The sequence below is a fragment of the Alligator mississippiensis genome, chromosome 5 (genome assembly GCF_030867095.1).
Source record: "Alligator mississippiensis isolate rAllMis1 chromosome 5, rAllMis1, whole genome shotgun sequence".
NCBI lineage: Eukaryota > Metazoa > Chordata > Crocodylia > Alligatoridae > Alligator > Alligator mississippiensis.
The window spans coordinates 23,540,321-23,564,688 of NC_081828.1; the positions used below are offsets into that span (position 1 = coordinate 23,540,321).

The following is a 24,368-nucleotide window of genomic DNA, read 5'->3' on the forward strand; positions in this document are numbered from 1 at the left end:
CAGGGTTACCATCTTCCATGGCTGGGCTGGGCCTGCCATAGCAAAGACTCCTAGGGGAGGTGGGGGATATTCTGCTGCCCCCTGCCACAGCTGCTGTGCAGTGAGCTTGCTCCTCAGCTGGAGTATGCGCCACCAGAGTGCAGAGAGCTGGGGCAGATAGGACATTCTACAGTAGTGAGCATGGTCCTCTGCCCAGGGTGCTGTAGGAGCTTGCTATGCCTGTGCCACTTGAACCTTTAATGGAGTAGCAGTGCCAGCTCCTGCCCTGCTTGCAGAGAAGATGGCAGTCTGGTAGTACTGATTTCTCCACGGAGAAATTGACTAGATGAGTGGGGTGCAGCAAGTGTCATGCGCCCTACTGCCCCCGTGGGCCTCCCAGCTGGGACAGCTTGGGCCCAGAATGTCACAGTGCACCCTTCTGGCCTTAGGTTCTTCCCAAGCCCAGCCCTGCCTCCAACTCCACTCCTTTCCTGCTTGTAATAAACTTGGCCATTGCATGGTGAACTTGGTGCCACTAGAGTCTACCATTTTTTGCTGCAGCCTAGTGTGGGAGTGGGCACAGCTGCCCCCTGGAAGCTAACACTCCTACCAGTCCAGCCTTGAGTGTCACTCACAGCAGCTGCATGGGCCATGTGCGTCATGCATGCCACTAGTTAACCACCCCTTATGCAGACAATGCTCATTGGGCACATCTACACATGCTATTAATGCTATAAAGGTTTCCTGTGCAGTGAAATACTGCACAGTAAGCCTCCTCTGGGAGCATGTGTACAGGCACTCCCTGTTTTGGAGCAAATCTGCTCCCAATAGGACCAGCCTGGTACAGGGCTGCTCCTATCCTGCTCTGGCCCCCTACAGAAGCCAAGGGGAGCTCCAGGGTCCCCTGGGGTGCTAACCAGGGGACTGGCAGAGAGTACAGGGGTTGGTCCTATACACACGGGGTCAGGAGACCTCTGCTGGCTGCAGCAGCAGCTGTCTCCTGGCCCTGCAAATCAGGAGGGGTCCTGATGTGCACAGGGCTGGGGGACAGCTACTGCTGCAGAGCTCGCCAACCACATACACATGGGCATGGGGACAAGCCTTGTGCCCAGCAGGGCTTCCCTGTGCAATCAGGGGCTGGCCGGGAGCTGGCTGGGCAGGGAAATCCCCTGGGAGTGGGACAGTTCCCAGCCAGCCTTGGGTTGCTCAGGGATTTTCCCGCATAGCCAGGGGTTAACTGGGAGCTGCTCCAGAAACAGGACAGCTCTTTGCCAGCCCCTGACTGGGTGGGAAAGCAGAGAGATCCCCAGTCCTAGTGTTGCTCTGTGGAGCTGGAAGACGAGCAGCACTGGGACAGAGTGGGACAGACACCTACCTCATGCCAGCACTGTTTGGCTCCTGGGGGAGTTGGGAGCTGAGCAGTGCCAGGAGTGGGGGAGTTTCCCATCCCCTGTGGCAACCTGGTGTTGGGTCAGTGTCTACACATGCTCTACTATACAGGTAGTAGCTAACTGTGCAGCAGACAATTTACTTTGCAGTAAATGGTGCACATGTGTAGATGTGATCCTTTACTGTGCAGTAGATTAGTTTACTGTGCAGTAAAACATCTCATGTAGACACACCCATTAAATACAAAATCTAAGTGCTGTCAAGGACCTGGCATTAGAGCCCCAAAACTGACTAGCACCATCATTTTCAAGGCTTCTACTGATCAGTTTCAGGGCTGAAATTAGAAACTTTGGCAGCAACTAATCCATTTCAGAGCCTCTATCTCCCTTAATTTTTTAAGAGCCTGTCTGTGTCAACTGCTTCCTCTTCACCATTCCTGGCACCAGTTACTATGCAGTTACACAGAGTACAATTACATTATAGAGCAGGGGTCCTCAGTCTCCAGCTTGAGGGCCAGATTTGGCTCCCAGCGCCGTGTCATCCAGCCCACAGGGCTCTGGCCCTGTACACTAGATTGAACACATAGTGTGGGGGCTGATCTCGGTGTAAAGAGACCAGTCAGGGGAAGCAGGAGGCCCCTAGAGCCTGATCCCAGTCAGGCAGAGATAGTGAAGCACCCTGCACTGCCTCTGCCAAACCCCCACCTGGCCAGAATGGACCCCAGGGACCCATGCTATCCCCAGCCAGGCTCTGGGTTGGTAGAGGCAGAGTGAGGTCCTGATTCTGGTGGACAGGGGTGGTGTGGGGCCCAGTTCAGCCCACAGATTAGCTGCACCCCATTCATCTGGTCTATGGGGCCGAAACTGTGAGCATCACCGTTAGAAAGTGAATTGTGATGCTGAAAGTTTCCATACATTTAAGTGATTTATACAGATAACAAACATTTGTCAAAATGGAAGCAACAGGCAAAATATTTGGGCTGGCATTGTGCTATGCAGGTAAGCATAGCATTATGTCCAATATTATGCACTTGTCCAATATTCATATAAGGTTGTGAATACACTTACATTTGGAGCTGTTTCAAAAGGGGAATGTTTCAAAAGGTCAGCAGCTGTTACAGTCTAATTGTTGTGTGTGAACAAGAACAATTCAAATATTCAAAAGCTGAAAGATAATAAAATTATTCAGATGTAGCAAAACCACTCCAACTTTAACACTTGGATGGAGCAATCTTAAAGTTGGAGCAGTTTTGCTGCATTTGAATTATTCTTGTTCACACACAACAATTAGAATGTAACAGCTGCTGCCCTTTTGAAACATTCCTCTTTTGAAATGGCTGCAAATGTACCCTTGTCCACACCCTAAATGCAGTACACTGTATTATTATGGTAACTATGTGCATTTTAGCATTGTACATGATGGATTAATCATTGAGATTCATTTACTGTTACTAGATTGAGCACATAGAGTAAGCCGAAGTTAAGCCAGAGGAATACTTCATAGTCTGCACACTCAAAATACTACTTTTGAAAGTTCAAGCTTTATCCTTAACCATTACTGAAAGATCATAATACAACAAGATTTTTTCATAATTCTTCCTATTCACCAGCCTTTCACTGAAACATTTTAAACAAAAAACTCTCTTAAAGAATATTCCCATGCAAATAATTTTACCTTCATTTATGAGGTGTCCAGAATATTTTACTATAATGTTTAATTTACCATTCTAGACTCAAAATGCTCAAAAATCATAAATTCAGCTTCATCTTCCTCATCATCTAAATTTGCCACTACAGGTCTAGAAAGAGTTACTCCTCAATACCTCACAAAGGGTTTTTTCTTCAACAGTACATTTTCACAATCTCCATTGCCAAAACCTTGGATAAAAGAAAGCCCCAGCCAGACAGGTGCTCTTCCACTACCAATCTTGCATGCAAAGAACAGTTGGATGCATTCTTCTCCTTTAATAAAAAATCCTAATAGGGTAAGATTAGTAAATATAGTCAAATCAGTGCTTTAAGTCTAGTAGAATGACATTAGGTTAATATTGGACTAGCTCCCTAAAAAAATAGTACAGCACTCCAGCATACGTGTGGCAGTTTGGAATCTTTACTAGAAAATGGGGAAACTAAGGAAAAAGACACAAACTTTGTGTAAATGCCCTGTAATGAAATGGATGGGCTGATATTTGGTTAGCCAGCTCAACTGATGCTTCTTTGGCGAGAATTGTGGTACAGAAATGGCCACACCAAAAATTAGAGAAATCTGAATTATTAGCTAACAAAAACACGTTCCTCCTATTTTCCCCTGCGTACCAGCACCCCAGCAATTCTCTTGGCTACTTGTCCTGAGAAGTAACTGGATAGCTTTTAACAATGTATCTAGCAGTATTTTCCCAATTTGTAATATTTAATTTTAAGAAATGCATTTCTTAGCATTAATCATTGCACTTTATAAATAAAGAAGTATTTGTATTTTCAACAGTGGAGATGTATATACATGTGCATACTGCCTTTAATTAATCTCTAGAATGGCTACATGCTCTTACTGCTCCCTTTATCTAGTTATGCTGACTATCACATTTCATGGTCTTGCCAAAAATACTGTCAGTGTAGTGCCACTTGATTCCTGGACTCAGGCATGTTTTAATCTTTAAAAACTAGAACCTTAATTAAGTCTGTTGTTTGGCCTATTTCAAGTACATTAAGATCAAATGAGAGTATTAATTAACTGAAATCAGTGAAACATGTCGAAGAGCATTGTAAGAAAATAGCATTAATGTATTTCTTATGAAAGACAACGCTTTTTGGGCATCTTCAGTTAGCCTAAAGAATACAACCATTTATTCCCTCAGTAGATAAACAAAACATGTCTGGTAAGTATCCAGGAAAGTTATAATTTGAACATATTTCTGAAACAATGCAAAGTTGACAAAACACTTCAGAGGAAAAGTTTTAAAAATCCCCTGCCCATCCTCTTTTTTGGGTGCAACTTGTACCTACCCAACTTGCAAACACATTTGTGACACAAAATAAATTGCCAACTGAAATCTGAATTCTCTGTGTACATACAACAAATGGCCTGGTGCAAATAGCACCAGCAATATAGAGACTGCCATTTTAAAATTTGGCCCAACATGTCAGATATAAAAGAAAAGAAAGCTGAAAGATAATAAAAGGCTTTTTGTTCAGGAATGACAAGCAATCTACTGAATTAAGCAAATTGTATAACCCAATCTTTGCTGCAAATGCAAAACGTTTTATAATTAGAAAATGTGACAGATCACTCAAAAAGCAACAAGCGAAAGAAAAGATGAAATAGAGAACAAGGCGCACACACAAAGAGAAATACACTTACTCTACTAACTAGGAAAAGCAAGCTCTAAATTAAAAGGTACTGTCACGTAACAACAACTCTTCTTAAGGTATCCTGTTACACTGTCACTTCTAGTCCAGAGTAATGTAAAAACTAGGTTTTAGACCAAGAGCAAATAAATCGCTGACCAAGTAACCAAGCAAGCTTTAACTAAAGCTCTTAATTATACCAATTCTAAGACCATCTTTCTGTGGTTAACCAAGTTTGGTTACTTGTCACATTGTTATTTCTCATTTCTTCTCTTCTGAAGAACCATGAGGAATTATTCAGCACTTCAGAGACAATACTTCAAGAGTTGACATTACAATAGGATAAGGATGTGGCCTACAAGAATCTTTTGTTTACATTTAGCTTCTAAAGCCACCTTTCAAAATAAGAGAAACACCAACTAAATAATTTAAGAAGAAGTTGGGTCAGACTGCAGGACAACAAACTATGATTTATTAATCACATACTTTATATTTCATTCAGGTCATAAAACTCTTAGTTGTACGCATATGCAACATTAATCATAATGGGTCTGACTTTGTAATATGACCATAAGCATCTAGAAGTGCATGACCCTGTGGGCTCATCATTGCCAACATAAGACATGTGATGGACTTTTCTCTTTTATTGATATGCAGTAGTGTCATGTCAGGTTACAAATCCAGATTCCACTTTTAGAGGGAGAGAGATTAAAACCTGGAGAGCATAAATGCCAGTCAAGAAAAATGGACACTCATAATACATCAGAGACTTCTTTTCTAAAATTCTGTCCTTACTTTAGGCAGATGAAGGATGTTTAACAAAAATCTATTGATGCCAATGAGCAATCTGTTCAGCTCAAGTTGCCATGGAAACAATCCTATTTATTACATGCTAAAAAAATCTGGTCTAAAAAAATAAGTGCTGCAGTTTGCCTTGAACAAAGTGCTCCTTCCATACAGCCAAACTCGAAGTGTATCTTTATGTGTCTCCATGCCATTTTTAGGCCTTCCAAAATTGTTTGGTCATTTCAAAAGTGACAACACAATACCGTAATAAAGGCACATAAAACAAATCCTTTATCTCAGTTCTTCCTCCAGCAACAGCAGATTTTCCTTGGAGGTTTGTGGGTTTTTTGGTCAGAAATGAGGTTGGCAGTTGCTCCCCCTTACCTTGAAAATATCAGATCCCACCTTCTAATTAAAAACATTGTGGAGATCTTTCAGAGCCTAGGTGGCCTCTTGCTTCAAGCATCTTCCCACCATTAGCTGGCTGCCTGGCTGGAGCCCAACTGTCAGGATCTCCTTTGGATGAGTGCATGTAACTTAGTATTAGTAACGTGCCGTATTAGTACTTGCTGCAGACCTGAAGAAATTTTATATCATCATTATCCAGGCATGGCTTATTGTTAGGCTCCTTATTTACTTCTGCAGTAAATACCGAGACTGTTTTGTGTATGTAACAGGTGTCTGGACCAGAAGCATTATGCTTTAGTAAACTCAAATGCATGCAGTACTATTCCTGCAACATTGCATCTCCTCCCTATCCTTAGCAAAGTTTGCCTTGGGATCGGCATACTTAAGCCCTAAAGCCCACATCTAAAAAAAGCATTTAGTACCACAATGCTGAGCACTTCTGTGCCTTATCTAAGGTGTCTAGACCCCTTATAAAATGTACTGGGAAAATTAGATATCTCAGAATGAGGTCTATACAGGCATACTGGGCAGGAAGCTGCTGGAAGTCTTAGTTTAGGCCACCTAAACCTTACTGAGTTTAAGCCACCTAAACCTGAATTGGGATGACCCCATGCAAGCTGGCAGGTTTTGGGGTAGGTGGGTGGGTTGGCAGGTCTGTGTGGGGCGGAGGGGTCAACTGCCCAGTCCTGGGCAAGGGTTGGGGTGTAGAAATACTCTGGTCAGGGTCAGGAGGTAAAAAGCACAGCCCTAGTGCTGTGGAGAGTGGCTGGTCTTTCCCAGCACCAGGGCTGTGCTCTGAATGCATGTAAGTGTTTGCTAGATCAGGTTAACCCATGCCAATCTTACCTAACAAGAACTCTCTTTAAATCAGGTGCACCATTTTTAGGGGGACCTAAGCCCTGTGAATGCTTGGACACCTCGGGCATTTAGACTGCTCTAACTTTGGTTAGAGCGATCTAAACGTAGTGCTTGTGTGTACCCCGAGTGAAGAGTTAGCCAATGGGAAAATGCAGACAACAGGGACCATCACTGATCCCTACTTTCTGTCTGACTTCAGACTAACATAGCTAACTACTTAACTGTATCCATTAATGGGTTGCAGGTAAGTAGGGTTAGAGAGAGAGGTTGGGACAATGGTAAGTGAAAGAAAATGGGGCTCCAGCTGTGGTGCTACCAATAGACAGCTCCAGTAGAGAGTAATCACTTCTGTGTTGTGGCTGTAAATTGCCTTACCAGTGGTTATTTTTAAAACCAAATGTGCTCTTGCCACATTGCGTTTGGATATTCTTGATACTATCAGGCTTCATCATCTGACTTCCCCTGTTTTAATGTTCCATTATAAGCATAGATACAAAATACAAAAGGCTATATTTAACTTTTTTTTTCCATGATTTTTAAAAAGAAAGCCAGGAAATTACAAGTGAAGGTTATGCTATGTCCTTGACTCATGATTTTGGCTGTCTATATTTTCTCAGCCACATAAGTTCAAGCTTCCTTCTCTGACATTTGTAGATTTGCTTCCTAGCCTTAGGGTTGTGTTTTTCAAAGCAGACTGCTATTTTTATGTTCCCCTTAATTCCATTATATTCTATTTTGGTACCAAAATTTAAAAACAATGTGTCCTTGTGGAAAGGATTTGTTTTTGAACTAGTGAAAATTTCTTTCATAATAAGATCATAGTAAATCAGGAGTTAAAAATATCTAGCCAGCTTTCAAAAGGCCAAGCATGTGTCACTCCAATCACAGTATTCTCTTACCTTTTTATGACTTGACTTTTTAAATTAATTCTTCATAAAATAATGGAAGTTTGTTAATACATAAGGGAAGACCTGAAGAGTAATGGAATGAAGAAGAAAACTGTATTTATCTCTTGGTGGTGAATTATTCTAGTCAAGTTGGATTACTTCTTCTGGGCAGCATTACAAAATCAGATGAAGTGAGTATAATAAATGCAATATATTTGGACCTTACCAAAGTGTCTATACTTGTGCCACAAAAGGTCTTCCTAGAAATTTAAGACAGATTATTTTGCAGACACGCATTTTCACCTAAACTGAAAAAAGCTGCAATATAGTTCATGAAAGTAATGATAAACAATAAGCTGGCACACAGAGCAATGAGTCCTACAGTCTGCCAGTGACGTCTCTTGAGAGCACAATTTAACTGGGATCATTATTAATAATCTGAAAAAGGAGATAAACAGCACATTGAATTTGCATTTGAGATATTTTATAAAATATCCATGTAGACTTTTGCCTGCTAAGGGCCTTCTCTGTTAGCAAAGACTCTTAGGGGCACTTATTCCAAAGGGTTTAAGTACTACAAATGGTCTAGAATTGTTGTAAATGCTACAGTAAGTCTGACTAGGAGTGGTGGGATGGAAATGGACAAAGGTAAAATGAGTACCAACTTCAGAAAGAAGTAATTTAGATATTGGAATACCTTTCCAAAGCATGAAACTCCATTAATAAGTAAGAAACAACGTACTTGAGAATAACAATAGGTAGCAACCATGTACTGGGAATATGGATTAGGTATTCTGATAGAGTTCCTCCCATCTCTGTCTACTCCAGGGGCGGGCAAAATACAGCCCATGGGCTGGATCTGGCCTGCCAGGCCATTCTATTCATCCAGCCATGGAGCCCTGAAACATTTTAGAAAATTAATTTATATCTGTCCCTGGCTGCCTGTCAAAGATAACAGGCAAACAGTAGCAGTAGGACCCAGGGAGAGCCTGTGTCAGGACCCAGTGGCTAAGCAATAAGTCCAGACTGGCTCCATCCCACCCCCAGCTCCACCCCACCCTCCAGCCCCCAACTGGAAGCCTCTGCAGCTTCTGACCTCACACCCCTGGAGCTGTTCCCTGCCTCCCTCCATCCAAGTGGAAAGTAAGTTAAGATCAGCTGGAGGGAGGAGGGAAACCGCTGTGAACTGCCCAGCAGCTGGGAACCCTGTGGTTCTGGCTGGGCCAGGCTGGAGCCAGAGCGGGAAGCAGTAGGCAGGGGGAAGCAGCAGCAGTAGCAGCAGGGGGATGCAGGGAGCGGTGCAAGGAGCAGCAGGGGAAATGACAGTGGCAAGTGGCACGGGAGTCAGGGGGACTGGCATGGGAAGCAGCAGGGGCTGCAGCAGTGGTGAGTGGCAGGGACCGTGGGGAGCGGTGGGCACTATGGAGAGCGGCATGGTGTGGCAGGAGCTCCAGACAGCAGTGGAGGCCACACCAGGGGCTATGGGGAGTAGTGGGGGCCGTGGCAGTGGTGGGGAGAGTGGCAGGGGCCATGGTGGGCAGCATGGGGAGTGGCGGGAGCTGCAGTGGGCGGTGGAGGCCACAGCGGGGGCCACAGCAGCAGCAAGGGGAGCAGCGGGCACCATGGGGAGTGGCAGAGGCCATGGCAGCAGTGGGAGGAATGGCGGGGACCAAAGACAGTGGCGGGGGCCACAAGGAATAGCATGGGAAGTGGCGGGGGCTGCAAAGAGTGGTGGTGGTGGGGGAAGTGGTGGGGAAGCATTTGGGAGGGAAAGGGAAATGGTGACAGCAGGTGAGTATGAAGCCTGTGCAAGTGGAGCAGCAAGAGCACAGAGCCTAGGCAAGGGTGTCTGCTTGGCTGCATCACTTGAGGCTCTCATGCAGTCCACAAGAGCCACACACAATGGAGCCAGCAGCCCAGCCCCGTCTCAATCTGTCTCTCCCATCCCACCGACCATAGCCAGGTGCCACCATGCACACACACCCCTACCACCCACACACAATATACAATAGGACTGTATTTTGAGCTATAATGCAGTTACCTCTAGATACACTTTGTAAACACATAAATCAGTACAAAATATTTTAAAATATAAATAAAATTAAAATAAGTTGTAGTAGATACTTTAATTCTTTGTATATAATTTGGGGTTTTTTTTTCTGGTATCAAGATTGCAGCACTCTTTGTCTCAAAAGGAGTACTTCCAGGGCAAGGGGAGGGACTTCTGGTGGCAGAGATCAGGGATTGGGGGCAAGGTTTCTGGTTCCAATATGGCGTCTGGGGGTGAGGCAACTGTAAAGGGGCAGGGCTACCCACATGGCCCTCGACAACTCCCCAAAACTCAGTAAGCAGCCCTCCGCCCAAAGTAATTGACCACCTCTGGTCTACTCGTTCTGCGCTAGTCTTTCTCCTCAAACACTTTTACAAAAGCCTTCCCAGAATATTAGTCTGTCCAGGAAAATACAGGTGGAGGACAATATTTCTATAATGCTTCACTAAAATGTGTTATATTACTTCATATTATGGAGGCTCAGGAGGTGACTCCATAGTTAAAATCGTATTAAAGTGTGCACTTAAAAATACTCAATCTCCTTGTTTTATATGAAAAAATACACTGTATCCTTCCCAAACTTAGAACATTTATCTGAGTGCTGAATGAGTGTTCCAAGAACGTAAAAGTATAGATTAGTTTACGAGTTAAATCAATTAAAAATTGGTTCTTTTAGACTTTTTAATTTGTTAGTTTTTTCTTTATTCTAACTTACATTTGCTTAAACAAACAGGCTTAAATATACAGCTGATCATAGCTTAAATACATAGGCTCTTCAGACTTGTATAGATGCATAACACATCTTGTGGCTAGACTATACTTCAACAGGTAGTAAATCAGTTATCAACAATTGTTACATCAAATTGCTATTATTATACAGGCAAGTAACAGTTTGGGGGCAACAAGTCATGAAACTGTGCCATAGTGACATGAGAGGTAACTCAGCCAATCACAAGGGTTTCTCAATAGCTAATTACTGTTCATTACTAGTTTAATGGCAATTACAATGGATTCTATGGATACTACTCACTCAGGCATCCATCCTTGAAATACTCCATCTAGCACTGAGGGGGCTTTTCATTCAGGGACCCTCTTCCTTCTTGAATAGTCTTGCTCTTCTTCCTACTATATTTCTCTTGTCCTTCAGCTTAACCCAATGTTGCTTCTCCTCTTTTTATAGCCCTGCTCCATTCCTTTTAGCATACTCTTTTTTTATTTATATATGGAGTTTTTCCACAAGCTATTGTTCTATTAGTTACTTAGATTAGTTGCATCTGCTTCTTTGTCAGACCTAAGGAAGCGCACTTCATGCTCAAAGGCATGTCTAAAATTTCACCCAGCTGCGTATTTGGTCCAGTAAAAGATGTCACCCCAATAATATATCCTTGCCCCTCACATATTTCCTGGACCATCATGGCTCTATCACTCCAACATCACCTCTGTTCTATATTTTAGACGATGATGAAGGGGAAGTCAACATAGGGAAGGCCCTTCAAATGCAGCTCTCTTGAGAAACAGAATGAGTTTGTAGTGCTGGTCTGACTGACATCCTTCTAAGCAACCAACCAATTGCAAATGAAGGGTCTGATTCACTGGTATACTTCAGCGGTTTTGTGCTGCTCTAGTAATGCAAAACAGCTGTAAGTTTAATTTGGGTGCCTAATGTGTCTCAATATTGTGGTTTACGGGTGCAACTGCCCTTAAAAATCAAATTTACTTAAAGTCACTCCAGGTTGATATTGCATATCTTCAGTAGAAATATCAAGGAGCAGTGTTGCCTCTGCTTTTCTTGCATAGTATTCCTTTTCAAAATTCAATGCTTTAAAAAAAAAGTCCTAAGGAAATATTATATATTAAGTAGAGATAAGTCTAGCTGCATACATGGGTAAATTAAGTGCAAAAGTCATTACAGTGGTATGCATATGGCATAAGGGAAATAAAAATCAAAATATAATAAAACAACTTAATGCACCTTCAAACATCAGTCTGATGTAACATCACAGCACAACTCTGACAGACCAGAGTTGAGTTGCTTCCTGGAAACTGAGGTGAATTTACTCTAATCATAGACCAAGACAGTAAACTCTAATGTATTTAAGGCATATAGCTAGAAAGGATAGAAGTACAACAGTTGCAAAAGCTAGTGGAGGAAAACAGAAATGTTATCTAAAACCTAATCTTGGCTCTACCATTGATATATTGCATCATCTTGGATAAATCAAATAATCCCTCAGGATCTCAGTTTCCCTATCATTTATAATGGAGAAAATACCTTTGTACTGATAGAAGTGGGATGCGAATTGGTGATAAATCTTCAGTTCTTTAAATATTTAATGTTATGTCAGTGCAAGTATTATCTTTCCTTTATTATAGAGAATGCATAATTGATTACTGTATAGCATAACAACATATAATGACTATAAAGTTGTATTTCCATGTGAAAGTTTTGATATGGTCTCATTGACAAAACTGGCACTTTGTCAGCTTCAGTCTTGTATTATGCTATTATATACACAATGTCCTTACTGGTCAGTTATTAATGAGCATTCTACTATATGCTATGATTTTTTTCACCACAGATTATGAATTAAAGGATCTACCAATTAAATATCTGTTGATATTTTAAATTCAATTTATGTAAAAATAAAGAAAAAGGACAGCTTTCCCTTTGATTATATAATCTTTGCTTGGCACTTATTTTGGACGTTTGAATTCTGAGTTCAGCTTCCTGTTTTACTAAGCATAATTTTAGGCTACATCTATAAGGAACAGTATCATTCAGCCTCTAAAACTGAGCATTCACAGAAACATTTACACTTTGTACTCCATGAAAGAGAGGAATGAAAGTCTTAATGTGAGGAAACTAAGCAGCAGCAGTGTAAAGAAAGCATTTGTTAGGATATAGTGTTCTTTTATCTAGTCATTTTATATATGTGTAGGTCTCAAAGTACCTCACCAAACTGGTTAAATATCAGTATTCCCATTTCACAGGCAGGGAAATGGAGGCATGAAATTTCACTATTTTGCCCAAATGCAAAAAGAGGGTGCTTAGCAAAGATGAGACAAACCGAGACTTCCAGAGCTCAAGCTCCATGATCTGTTCTACAGATTATACTCCATCAAATAGGATATCATAAAAATTAAAAAAATCTTTAAATCAGATCTTAAGTGCTTAAATTGAAAAAGTTCTTTTAAAACAGTCTATTTAAAGTCTAAATATACTATTATCTATTAAAAAATTGAAAGTAAAAAATAATAGTTTACTTATACATGTTTTCTGCTGAAGTTAAAGAAAACCAAATCACTGAAGTGAAGTAAAGGTTGTTCAAGTATATAATAAACTTTGGGAGCAATAGCATCTTCTGCTGGTGCAGAGGGGATATAATTTTGTTTCAGTATATCATAGAACCATAGAAAAATTAGGGTTGGAAGGGATCTTAGGAGGTCATCTTGTTCAACCCCCTGCTCACCGGAGGACTATCGCCAACTATATCACCCCAGTCAAGGCTTTGTCTAGCATGGTCTTAAAAATCTCCAAGGATGGAGATTCCACAACCTCTCCAGGCTACCTGTTCCAGTGTTTTACTACTCTCCTAGTGAGAAAGATTTTTCCTAATATCTAACCTCAACTTCCCTTGCTGTATCTTGAGACCATTGCTTCTTGTTTTGCCATCTGCCACCACCGAGAACAGTCTAACTCCATCTTCTTTCGAACCCCCCTTCAGGTACTTGAAGACTGCTATTAAATCTCCTCTCAGTCTTCCCTTCTCCAAACTAAGTTAAGTCCAGTTCCCTCAGCCTCTCCTCATAAGTCATGTGCCCCAGCCCCCTGACCATTTTTGTCACCCTCCACTGGACTCTCTCCAATTTATCTACATCCTTTCTGTAGTGGGGGGCCCAAAACTGGACACAGTACCCCAGATGTGGCCTCACCAGTGTCAAATAAACGGGAAGAAACACTTCCCTTGATCTGCTGGTAATGCTCCTACAAATGCAGCCCAGTATGCCATTAGCCTTCTTGGCAACAAGGGCACAATGCTGGCTTATATTCAGCTTATTGTCCACTGTAACTCCCAGGTCCTTTTCTGCAGATCTGCTGCCCAGCCAGTCCCCAGCCTGTACTGGTGGATGGGATTGTTCCATCCTAAGTGCAGGACTTTGCACTTGTCCTTGCTGAACTTCTTAGGATTTCTTTTGGGCCAATCCTCCCATTTGTCGAGATCTCTGAGTGGTGAGGGTGCACTCTATCCCATCTTCCAAGTCCTAGATGAATATCTTGAAAAAAAATCAGCCCCAGGACCTACCCCTGGGGCACTTCACTACATACCAGCTGCCAACTAGACATCAAGCCGTTATCTGACCCCAATGATCCACCTTTTTATCCACCTTACAGTCCATTCATCCAACTCACACTTCTTTAGCTTGCTTGTGAGAACATTGTGGGAGACTATATCAAAAGTCTTGCTAAAATCAAGGTACATCACACCCACATCAAGAGAGCCAGTCATCTTGTCATAGAAGGCAATCAGTTCGGTCAGGCATGACCTGCCCTTGGTGAATCCATGCTAATTGTTCTTAATCACCTTCTTCTTCTCCAAGTGCTTAGAAATGGATTGCTTGAGGACCTACTCCATGATTTTTCCAATGACTAAGGTGAGACTGACTGATGTGTAGTTCCCTGGATACTCCTCCTTCCCTTTCTTAAAGGTGGGCACTATAGTTGCACTTTTCCAAACATCCGGACCTCTCCTAAATCACCATGAGTTTTCAAAGATAATGGCCAGCAGCTCTGCAATATGTAACCAGTTTATTTCAGACTCATTCAAACTTAGAAACTGACTGAAAATTGAAAAATGTAGAAAAGTTTGTTTTCTTCCTCAATCTATGAATAAAAATAAGGTTTGGTGAGCTGGGGTCTACTAGATCTAAAATGTTGTTGAATATGGTGATTAGAAATAAGAAGTTCAGTTTTAAGTATGACAATACTTTGTTGAATAAAATAGTTTTAAATGCAAACATGATTTGTTTTTTTATGTGTTTGGCAAGCTTAAGGTAATTTGTACATATTAATTGAATTCCAATTTCCATCCAAATACAGCTTGACACAAATCATGAGCAACAAGTTAATCATCCAGTGAATAAAGGATAAGTCACTTTTTTTCCTCACATCAAAATGTTAGGATCAAAGAAACTGGAAAAAATATATATAGCTATATAATTAAATAAATATGGAGAAATATAGTATATCCTTCTAGTTAGCAAGTAGTAGTATAAGAAAGTAGTTGCAAATCAACATTTCAATGCTCACCACTGAAGACTAATCAACCTTTCTTTACAAAAAATTAAATAATACAAAGACAAAACAAAATTCACATCAGTTATTTAAATCAGGCTGTGGCCTACCTTGATTTAAATCATACTTAAATAAGAAGTTTAAATCAAATGATTTCAATAAAAAAAATCCTGTATTGTCTCTTATCCAGAGAATATTCACAAAGCTTTTTTGGGTCCCATGCAATAAATAACTTCTGCATAAGAAACCTAACCTTTCCTATCTAATTTAGAAATGGCTCTTATGAATACAATGGCAGTGTGAATAGAAGCGTCTTTTGAAGTTGATTAAGAATATTTAGAATTTGTTTACAGAACAGCACGTGTTACATAGCACTTCACGTACGAATTGCTGCTCTGGATCACATCCATGGTCCATCTCTAATCAGCGCCACACTCCTCAAAGAAAGGACAAGGAACTTTGAAGAAGACAACTGTGGGCTAGCCTACCCTCTACACGGTATACCACTGCATTCTTTAATAGTTATAATATGGGTTTACATCCAGAAGCATGAGGTTTACTAGCACTCTAAAATTTTTGTCAGAATTAAAAGTTATAATAGGAGCTACATACCACTAACTAAATAATAAGAGGAACCACTAAATTATAATAGCAAACACTAACAAACAACAAAATTGCAGAGAAAGGATAGCTTCATTAGTGGAACATCAAGACCATTAAAAAAGACAGAGAGTTGTTAACAGCTCTGCCATGAAGAGTTTAAAAGAAATCTGGTAGATTATAATGAGTCATAAAGTTAATTGACTCCGTCACAGCTACCTGAATAGAACTGTTCTGCTGCTGTCACACTGCCAGGCAGTTGTTTTTAAACTTTAGGTGGACCAGGAATCAAAGAGGGATGTGACTGCACCACTGCATCACCCTGGATTTGACTCTGATGTTCAGTTCCCTTTCCTGCATTGGCATAACTTACATGTTTCTAATTTAATTGTACAAGCGGTGTAATATTCAATTGTACAAGCGGTGTAATATTTTCTTCCAAATCTCATTCCTTTTTTTGACATTAAAATGTATATAGCATCATGCTGTCCATTCACCTACTTTAATTAGATCACTGAAGTTCCTTGTAGTTCTTTCAAGACTTAACTAACCTAAATAACTTTTGTGTCGCCCGCAGAACTTTCTGCCTCACTCTTTCCAAATACTTAATGAACACATTATACAACATTAGACCTAGTATAGAACACTCCAACTTCTAACCTTTAACCTATTATCTATTTAATTTATTCACTATTAATCTTTTCTGTAATAAAATTTGATCATTTAATCTTACTCTTAGTTTTCTGTCTTCTAGCCAATTTTTAATTCATGAAAATAACTCGTTTCTTACCCATGACAATTTAGTTTCTTTAATACCTTCTTGTGATGGATCTTGTCAAGGTTCTTTTAAAGAAATTACATCAATTCATTTTTTTTTAACTATTACATTGCTGAAAGGTTTGAACAACAACAGATTCAAAAGACACAATTGTTTTTTGATGTGTCATCTTCCCTCATATCTTCTCATATACCCTGTTCTTTTTCCTCAGATCTTCATTTAGAGAACATTCTTACAACATAATTTGTTAAGTCTTAATGAAGACCACCATCTCTTATACAAAGATTCCATTTAATTTATGGTTTTATTTAAACTGTCATGATTTATGAGTTACAATTTACCATTAGGTAAACAACTAATTAGTACAAAACTTATTTACCAGTATTTACCATTAAGTGATCAGGAACAGCAAACATGGATTCACCAGCATAGGAAGGACTGGCTAGGCTGAACTACTGCAGAGAAGGCAGTACTGCAGCCCTACTTTCCTATGCCTGTGATCCTGATATCTCCACCCATAAATGTTTGAATACTGCTATGACATCTCCATATTATGTGCTGTGACTTACTGTCAGCTTAATTTATTACCCCATGCATTATAAACAGGAAGCTAAATGTACCATATTAAGCTAAAACAATATAATACCTACTGCTGATTATCTAATGACTAATAAAGATTTAGGATAAGGATAATAATAAGGAAATGTCTTACTGTAGAATAAATTATATAACAGGCTGTTGTGTTATGGATGTTTCTGTCATTATAAGATCACAAGCACAATATTAGATCACAAGTATCTGCCTTCTGATACTGTGCCTCTGATAAAGAGTGGTACTGTATTTATCCCAGCCCCTTATCTGCCCCTTGTTCCCCCAATCTTGTGCTTGCCCTCCTGCTACCTGTCCCTCCTGCCACTTGCTTCCTGCCTCCCCTGACCCCATGGCCCCATACCTGTGTCTGTCCCCCTGCTCATTGTCCCCAGTGCCTGAGCTCTCCCACCCTTTACCCCGCCACTGCCTGTGTCCAACCTTTGATGCCTGTCCCCCAGCCCCTGTACCCTGCTGCCTGCTTACCTTCTGGGCAGCAGCTTTGGCTCCAGAGCAGTCAGCAGCAACCCCAGCCCAGCCTGGCCAGGGAAAGCAGCAGTGGCAGCTCCAAGCCTAGCCAAGTCAGGGCTAGAGGAACTGTAGCGGAGCCAGATCTGAAGGTAAGCAGCTGGGAAGGGGAAAGACTATGGTGTCTCCCCCATGCTTCCTCCCAAGACACACACTGTAGGTCTCCCTGACATGCCTGCCTTCCTCATGCTTTCCCCACCCGCTGCACCTGCCCTGGGCCAGTACTTGAATCAAAGACCTTGTGAACACAGTAGGTAGCCATGCTAGCCTGAGTTCGAGCAGAAGGTGGAGCAGTGTGGCACCTTAGAAACTAAACAGCTAATAATTTCTTTGTCAAAAACCTACTTCACAGTATAGAAACAGTAAGCCATGTGCTAGTTTATCCAGGTCATGTTAAAGATACCACTAGCCAAAGGTCTTCCATACAGTACTACCATATCAGTTGTGCTCATTAGCAATTGCCCAGTCCAAAAAGTATGTTATAACCTATCTCCAAAGGACATGGCTTGTTTGTATAACTAACTCTGGTTGGCAGATGGCTTACCTTTCTTCAGACCCTGTTAGATATTTGCATTAAACATTGTTATTCCCTCACCCCCGTCTTAGTTACATGAACCTCAGATAAATCGATGAGCCAAGAAAATCTAAAGATGAACTAGTATACTCCTGCTAGTGTGAAATACAATTACTAATTACCTCTGGCACCTTCTCTTCAGTTTCTTTCTTTATTACAACTGCCAGTGGGTTTGCTACATCTTCCAGCTCTCCAAATCCTGTTGGCAGCCAAGCAAAACCCACCATCATCACTGTAGTCCAACAAATTATTTACATCTTATTCACTTTAAAGACCCCTTGCTAAAATTTAGTGAATAAAACTAAATATGACTTCAATGAAGCCTCATATAATCTACTCTAATCACCAACATAAGATTCTGCTACCCTTTATAGGGGATTTGTGCAAGGAGTAAGTGGTCTTAGCAGTTGTCCATTGCCTGGCATGGTCATAACACATCTTTCGTGCCTCATCATTAATAGGACATCATTAACAGGGCAGTAACTGAATTTTGTACAGCAAGATTCTAGCTCTCCAAAAGCTTTCTGTCCTGGAAAAAAAAAACAAAACACCTGTCTTTGAGCAGGATATAAATACCTAGAACTATCTAAGAAAACCCTATTATCTTAATATATTTTAATTCTCTTTCTGACCCTCTCCTTAGAGGAGGTACCATAGTCACAAGGTGAATTCCTACCTTCTGGACTTCTTAGCACTTCCTTACACTGTACATCAGTATTGTGGTGCTGCTATTAGTGCAAATCAGTGTGGATTAAGGCCGTGGGAGATATTTTAAGAAGACATCTCCAAATCCATGTTTTGGTCTACTGATGTACTTCACCAAGCCATGTCCAGGAAACAGGTTTCACAATCCTTAACATTAGGAGAAAGTCCATGGGTAAAATTTTTTAAAAAGTAAATCTACTTAAAATAACTGTAATTCCACAGAGGAAAATCAAAAGTATTTTGAAATCCTAATTCTGATCATCAGTTGTGACAGTTCATACCAGATACATTGTTACGGGATTTTTTTAAATTTTAACCAGTAGAAATGCCATTAAGATCACTTATTTCTTTAATAAATGTGACATGTAATGAAGCATAAAACAGATATGGCCTGTCAAATAAGCAGCTCTAAAAGTTCCTTGCCTTCACTATTGCTTCTCATGATGACCTCAGAATATAAGCAAAATCCAGCAGAAAAATTACAGCTACTGCTGGCTTAAACTTCCCTTCACCTTACCCCAACAGCTGCTTCCAGCACCTTGTAATGTCCCAGTCTCTTCAATGTAATTTTGTTTTGGAGTCTGGAGTGAGAGAGAACAAAAAATGAAAGATGATTATTTGAAAGGATGGAGGTTTTGCCTCTTTTATTTAAATGAAAGAAACTTAATTTTTAAGGAGTTTAGTTTTTTTTAAGTTTTACGTGTTAAAATGACCTCAACCTAATCTTACATTGTATGATCCTAAACTGACAAGGGCACAATAAGAGGTTCTTCTAAAGCTCAAACACTTACTACGTTGTGCTCACCTTCTCTAGAGTCAAAAGTATTATTATGCTATTACAGCCTTAAAAATACATATAATATGAAAAGCATCAGAGCATGCTCAGGGCAAATTAACCCCAGGATTTTTTAAATACATGCTGTACTATACTCAAAAACAGTAATACCCATGTAACATGATCAAAATCTCTACTGATTTTTGTTCTTTTAAAGATGTCATCCCCTTCAACTAAAGTATAATAGCAGGGGCATTTCTGTGAATAAAGAAATGAAAAGGGACTATGTAGCTAATTTGTAGGTACTTCAGTCTGTAATAAAGTGTCCTTTTATTTCAGTGCTGCTAGGCATACAGTGAGATACATGAGTGCAATACAGAAGTCTTGTAAATTAAAACAGCCCCCAGTTTGCACAGTTTTATTCACTGTTGCTTACTTCTTTCAGTCTCCCAAAAGTTTCTTCTCCTATTACTTACACAGCAAAAGGAATTGCTCTAGTATTATGACTGTTGTTTTAAACTCCTAGTATAAAAGTTTAAATAGGCAGTTTTACAACCTCATGCTGGTACTTATGACTATAAATTATAATCCTTCATATATACTTAGTGTAATGTACAATATGCTGGCTACTTAGTGTATGTCCGCAGTGCTTAGGGTAAATTATTAGGGGTGCAGCGATAGAGATTTTTGGGGCCAATACCGATAGCCGATATTTAAGGAGGCATATCGGCCGATACCAATCTGATATCTGATACACCTGCCATCAGCTGGTAAGTCCAGTGTGGTGGAAGGAGAGAGGGGAGACAGAGGGTGTGGGGGACAGATCAACACCCCCTGTGGTGAGGCGCTGCCCAGCCATGGGGGGGGGCATGGGATGGAGTAGCAGCTCGTGGGGTGGGGGCAGCTCCTGCCACTGCTTGCACCCTGGGGGGGGGCATGTGCCCCCAGATCTGCACACTACAGGGCAGGCTGCAGCTGTAGAGAGGAGCTGGAGCTGGCTCTGTGTGGGGCTGTTCTCGCTGGGGGCTGGGCTCAGAGCAGGCTCCAGCAGCACTGGGAGGAAGCTGCAACCACTGCAGATTTTGCCGCAGCTCCACTCCCACCCCTGCGCCACCACCCAGTGCAGCCCCAGCTGAATGCCTCGCCTCCACCCAAGCCCTGGGAAAAGCCACGACTGCACCCCACACAGATCCAGGGGCACATGTCCCTCCCCCAACCCTCCCAGCATGCAAGCAGCAGTGGGAGCCACCCCCCACCCCATGAGCTGCACCTCCGTCCCGTGCCCCGCTCTGCCCTGGCTGGGCAGCACCTGCCCCATCCCTCACTGCAGGAGCATTGATCTGCCCCCCATGCCTCTTCCACCCTGCTTTCCCTTCCGACTTGCCAACTGGAGACAGCTCTCCACACTGCCGACTCTGCTCCATGCTGTGCTGCAGCTGCACACAGCACGAGCATTTATTGGCCAAATTATTGGCCCCGTAGGGCCGATATCCAATATAGACAATTTTCTTCACATCGGTACTGATCTGATATGGGACCAATGTATCGGTGCGCCTCTATAAATTAGTATTGAAGTATTTTACAGAACACATTAAAATGCTGTTAATGTGAATGCATTGATTGTAAGTAACTTGGGTTATGCTCAGGTTTTAGTTTGATTGATAAGAACAATATAGGGTACCTGGCTACGCTCTCTAGAATCCCCTGACAAATCTCTAAAAATAAAGCAAAAAAGAAATGGTATCCACATGTTAGAGTAATATTAAATAGCTAGGCCATAAAAAACAAAGACACCACATTCCCCATTCCCCCCCTTCTTTAGTAACATTTTATCAACATGCACTTTGCAATTTGCCTTTAAAGGTCAAAAGATTCAGGCCACTGTGAACCACCCAAGCCTACATCATATCTGTTGACACAAAAGTTTTTAACGTAATCCTGAAGATGCAGAGGACTTGAGCCTAGGCATTTTGCATAACCATCTTCACAGGTACATCTGTGGCTGTCCTTGTACCCAGTGCATGTCCTCCTCCTCCAGAGCCTTATCTTTGTTGCATCCAGAATATCTGTCATCTTTACTCACCCTGCGTTTTATGGAAGAGGCTGTGGGACACCTGTGAACATATGCAGGCCATGAGAGAGAAAGCCATCATCTGTCATCTCTCCTTGTTCCTCTCAGCCCCTCCAAGCAGTGGTCAGTCACAGCCACTTCATTCCCCGGATAACAGAAACTGCTTTCCTACTATTTCCTATAGCTTGTTAGTCCATGTCATGGGGTAGGGTCTCTAGAGACGGCTGTGATGCCCCTAGGGCCCTGTGACCATGCCAGCTTTGCCCTGTGGGTGCCTTCTAGTCTCACCTGCCACATCTCGATGGTTAAGATAATAGATAGTAGATAGGGAGGCTGCCCTCAAGTTGCTACACAGTCATGGTCCTGGTGGACCCCACTAAACCGTGTGTGTTCTTAGACCCCTTGCTGGGTCCCTCTCTATGTAAGTGCCTTGCAGGACACCCCAAGCCTTATGGGCTAGATGCATGGCTCCAAAACTGTCCCTTTCCCACACCCCATGCCTCGCAGCGGGTATTCAAATGTTGTACCTCTGAGGCCTTGATCTAGCTCGGCCTCCTGTCATCACTGGGCCCTTGGCCCCTGTCTGCATGTCCTCACTGGTGCTGGACTCTCCACAGCGCTGTCTGCGCACACTCACTGGTACTGGGCTCTCCACACTGTAATGTGTCCCCAATGAGGCCTCCTCCTCCCCAATAGCCTCAGTCTGGTCCACTGGATTCAAATAACAAGGTAAATACAAGCCGCTGGGCTATAACATAACTACAACAATAACATTAGAGGTCACACCCTACCCCTTTAAGGAGGAAAGCTTCTCCCTCAACAATGTGTGCTTCCTAGCTCCAGATACTTTAGGAGCTCCTAGAGCCCATTAGTCTTACCATCAGCAGAATAGGCAACCAAGCATCTCTGAGTAGCATTTCTGCAAGAGCTCCTTCCCCCTGGCTGCTGACAGAGAGCTAACCTCCTGCCAGCCCCAGCCCTGGGGCTTATATGTGCCCAGGGCCCTGTTTCCTTCCAGTCACCTGACTGGGTGCAGGTGCCAGCTAATACCCTGATTAGCTTACAGGCAAGATAGCCTGCAGCTGTGGAGCCCTGCCTAGCTTTTGAGCTAAGCTGCCTCTGAGCTCTTGAAGGAGCAGGTGCACCTTAGTGCCCTGCGACAGTCCAAAAGCAAGATAGCAGTAATGAACATGAACATCTAATTGCTGGACCTTTCTATGGCAGTGGGGGAGAGGGAAGGGAGTCATACTAATAGGCATGTTCTCTTCATGTCCTGCTGAACAATAAGGAATATCTTTTGTGCATAACTGGGCACTGTATACAGACCCTGTTCATATTGTGCATCTTCCTTGCTTCAACAGAGAGCTATTACTTAAAGGCTTGGTAGAGCTCTATGGGTAATAACCCAAATACAACTGAATTTTAAGAGGCAATAAACAGATAACTTTTTATGTGGTAACAGCATCTTTTGAGGTAATGGTTTTCTGGTAATTTTCTTATTGAAGTGATATCTCTGAACTAGTCACGGCCACTTGTAGTCCCATTTTACACCACCAGTGAAGGATGAGAATTTAAAATAACAGGTTAGAAGTAGAGTTGCTCAAAATTTTACAGCAGCATTTTCTTCAGCAGTAATCTTTTCAACTAAAGAAAATTCTTTCTAAAAATCCATTTTTTCCCAAAATATTAGTTTTAAGGATTTCATATTTGTATTGAAAATACAAAACTTAATAAAGACACTTCTCTACAAAGATTTTCATTTTCATCATATTTTTTTATGTAAAAATCATTTCCTGGTCTGCTCAGACTGTAGCTCCTACAAGAGTGGATACAAGGTACCTAGAATTTAAGACCCAAGTCAGGGGTACCTTTCCATTTCTGAATGGACCTACAGATCTTTGATGCAATACTTTGAACTCCTATTGTTTCCATAGTACACAAAGGTATTGTCAAGAGGGTCATAGCTTAAGTCCTAAACTCCATGTCTCACTGTACAATCAGCAGGTTAATTTTACCTTTAAATGTATTCTTTATACGCTACAACTTACTGTGCTGTTATCTGTTCCTTGACTGACTGGAAACAGCTTAGCATTTCCCATTTACTGGGGGAACAATTTAATATGCACATATGCTACCTCTCTAGTATTCAGCAAACACTGTTTAACACTGAAATAGATGGACCTCTGTTAGCAATTATACAGTAATAAAGGCCAGTATCAATCAACAGGAGCCACTTGGGTTCTCTGCATTCAAGCTCTGCAGAGTGAAATAAACTAACTATTGTTAATGTATAATTGCGTGGGCACAAACTGGGAACCTATTCATCTTTCACAATGTCAGCTTTAACACCTGCACGTACATGAAGAAAAAAACAAAGATTAAGCAATAACCTCTTTCAGTATGTCAATTGCTTAATTTACAGGCAGACGACCAGTCAAGTTTCTCTGGATATGAGACTACAGGAGGTGAGTTCCTTCTTTAGTATAAATGAACACATTCATCGTAATGCTCTTAGTTACATAATAGATATAATGAACGGCATCCAGATTTTTTTAATGTGTAAAAAAGCATGTATTAAACAACTGATGGAAACTCCATTTTATCATGTGAATTCTCTAACTAAATGCAAATGAAGATATGCCAGGAAGGAAGATGCCTCAACTCAGTGTACTGGGCCCAAAACTATTTGGAAAAGTTGCTACGAGATCCAATCCTGTATAACAGCAACTTTCAGAATTTGGTAAATGGCCAAAGA

The 24,368-nt window shown here is 41.5% G+C and overlaps 1 protein-coding gene across 2 annotated transcripts in view; it reads left to right on the forward strand.

The window, feature by feature from the left end:
- Positions 1–24,368, forward strand: part of AK5 (adenylate kinase 5) — a 168,044-nt gene that overhangs the window by 109,610 nt on the left and 34,066 nt on the right. For both annotated transcript variants that reach the window (XM_019489096.2, XM_014593846.3), the window contains exon 9: positions 24,036–24,078. In XM_019489096.2, coding sequence (XP_019344641.1) covers positions 24,036–24,078 — 43 coding nt within the window. The remainder of the gene's footprint in view (positions 1–24,035; positions 24,079–24,368) is intronic.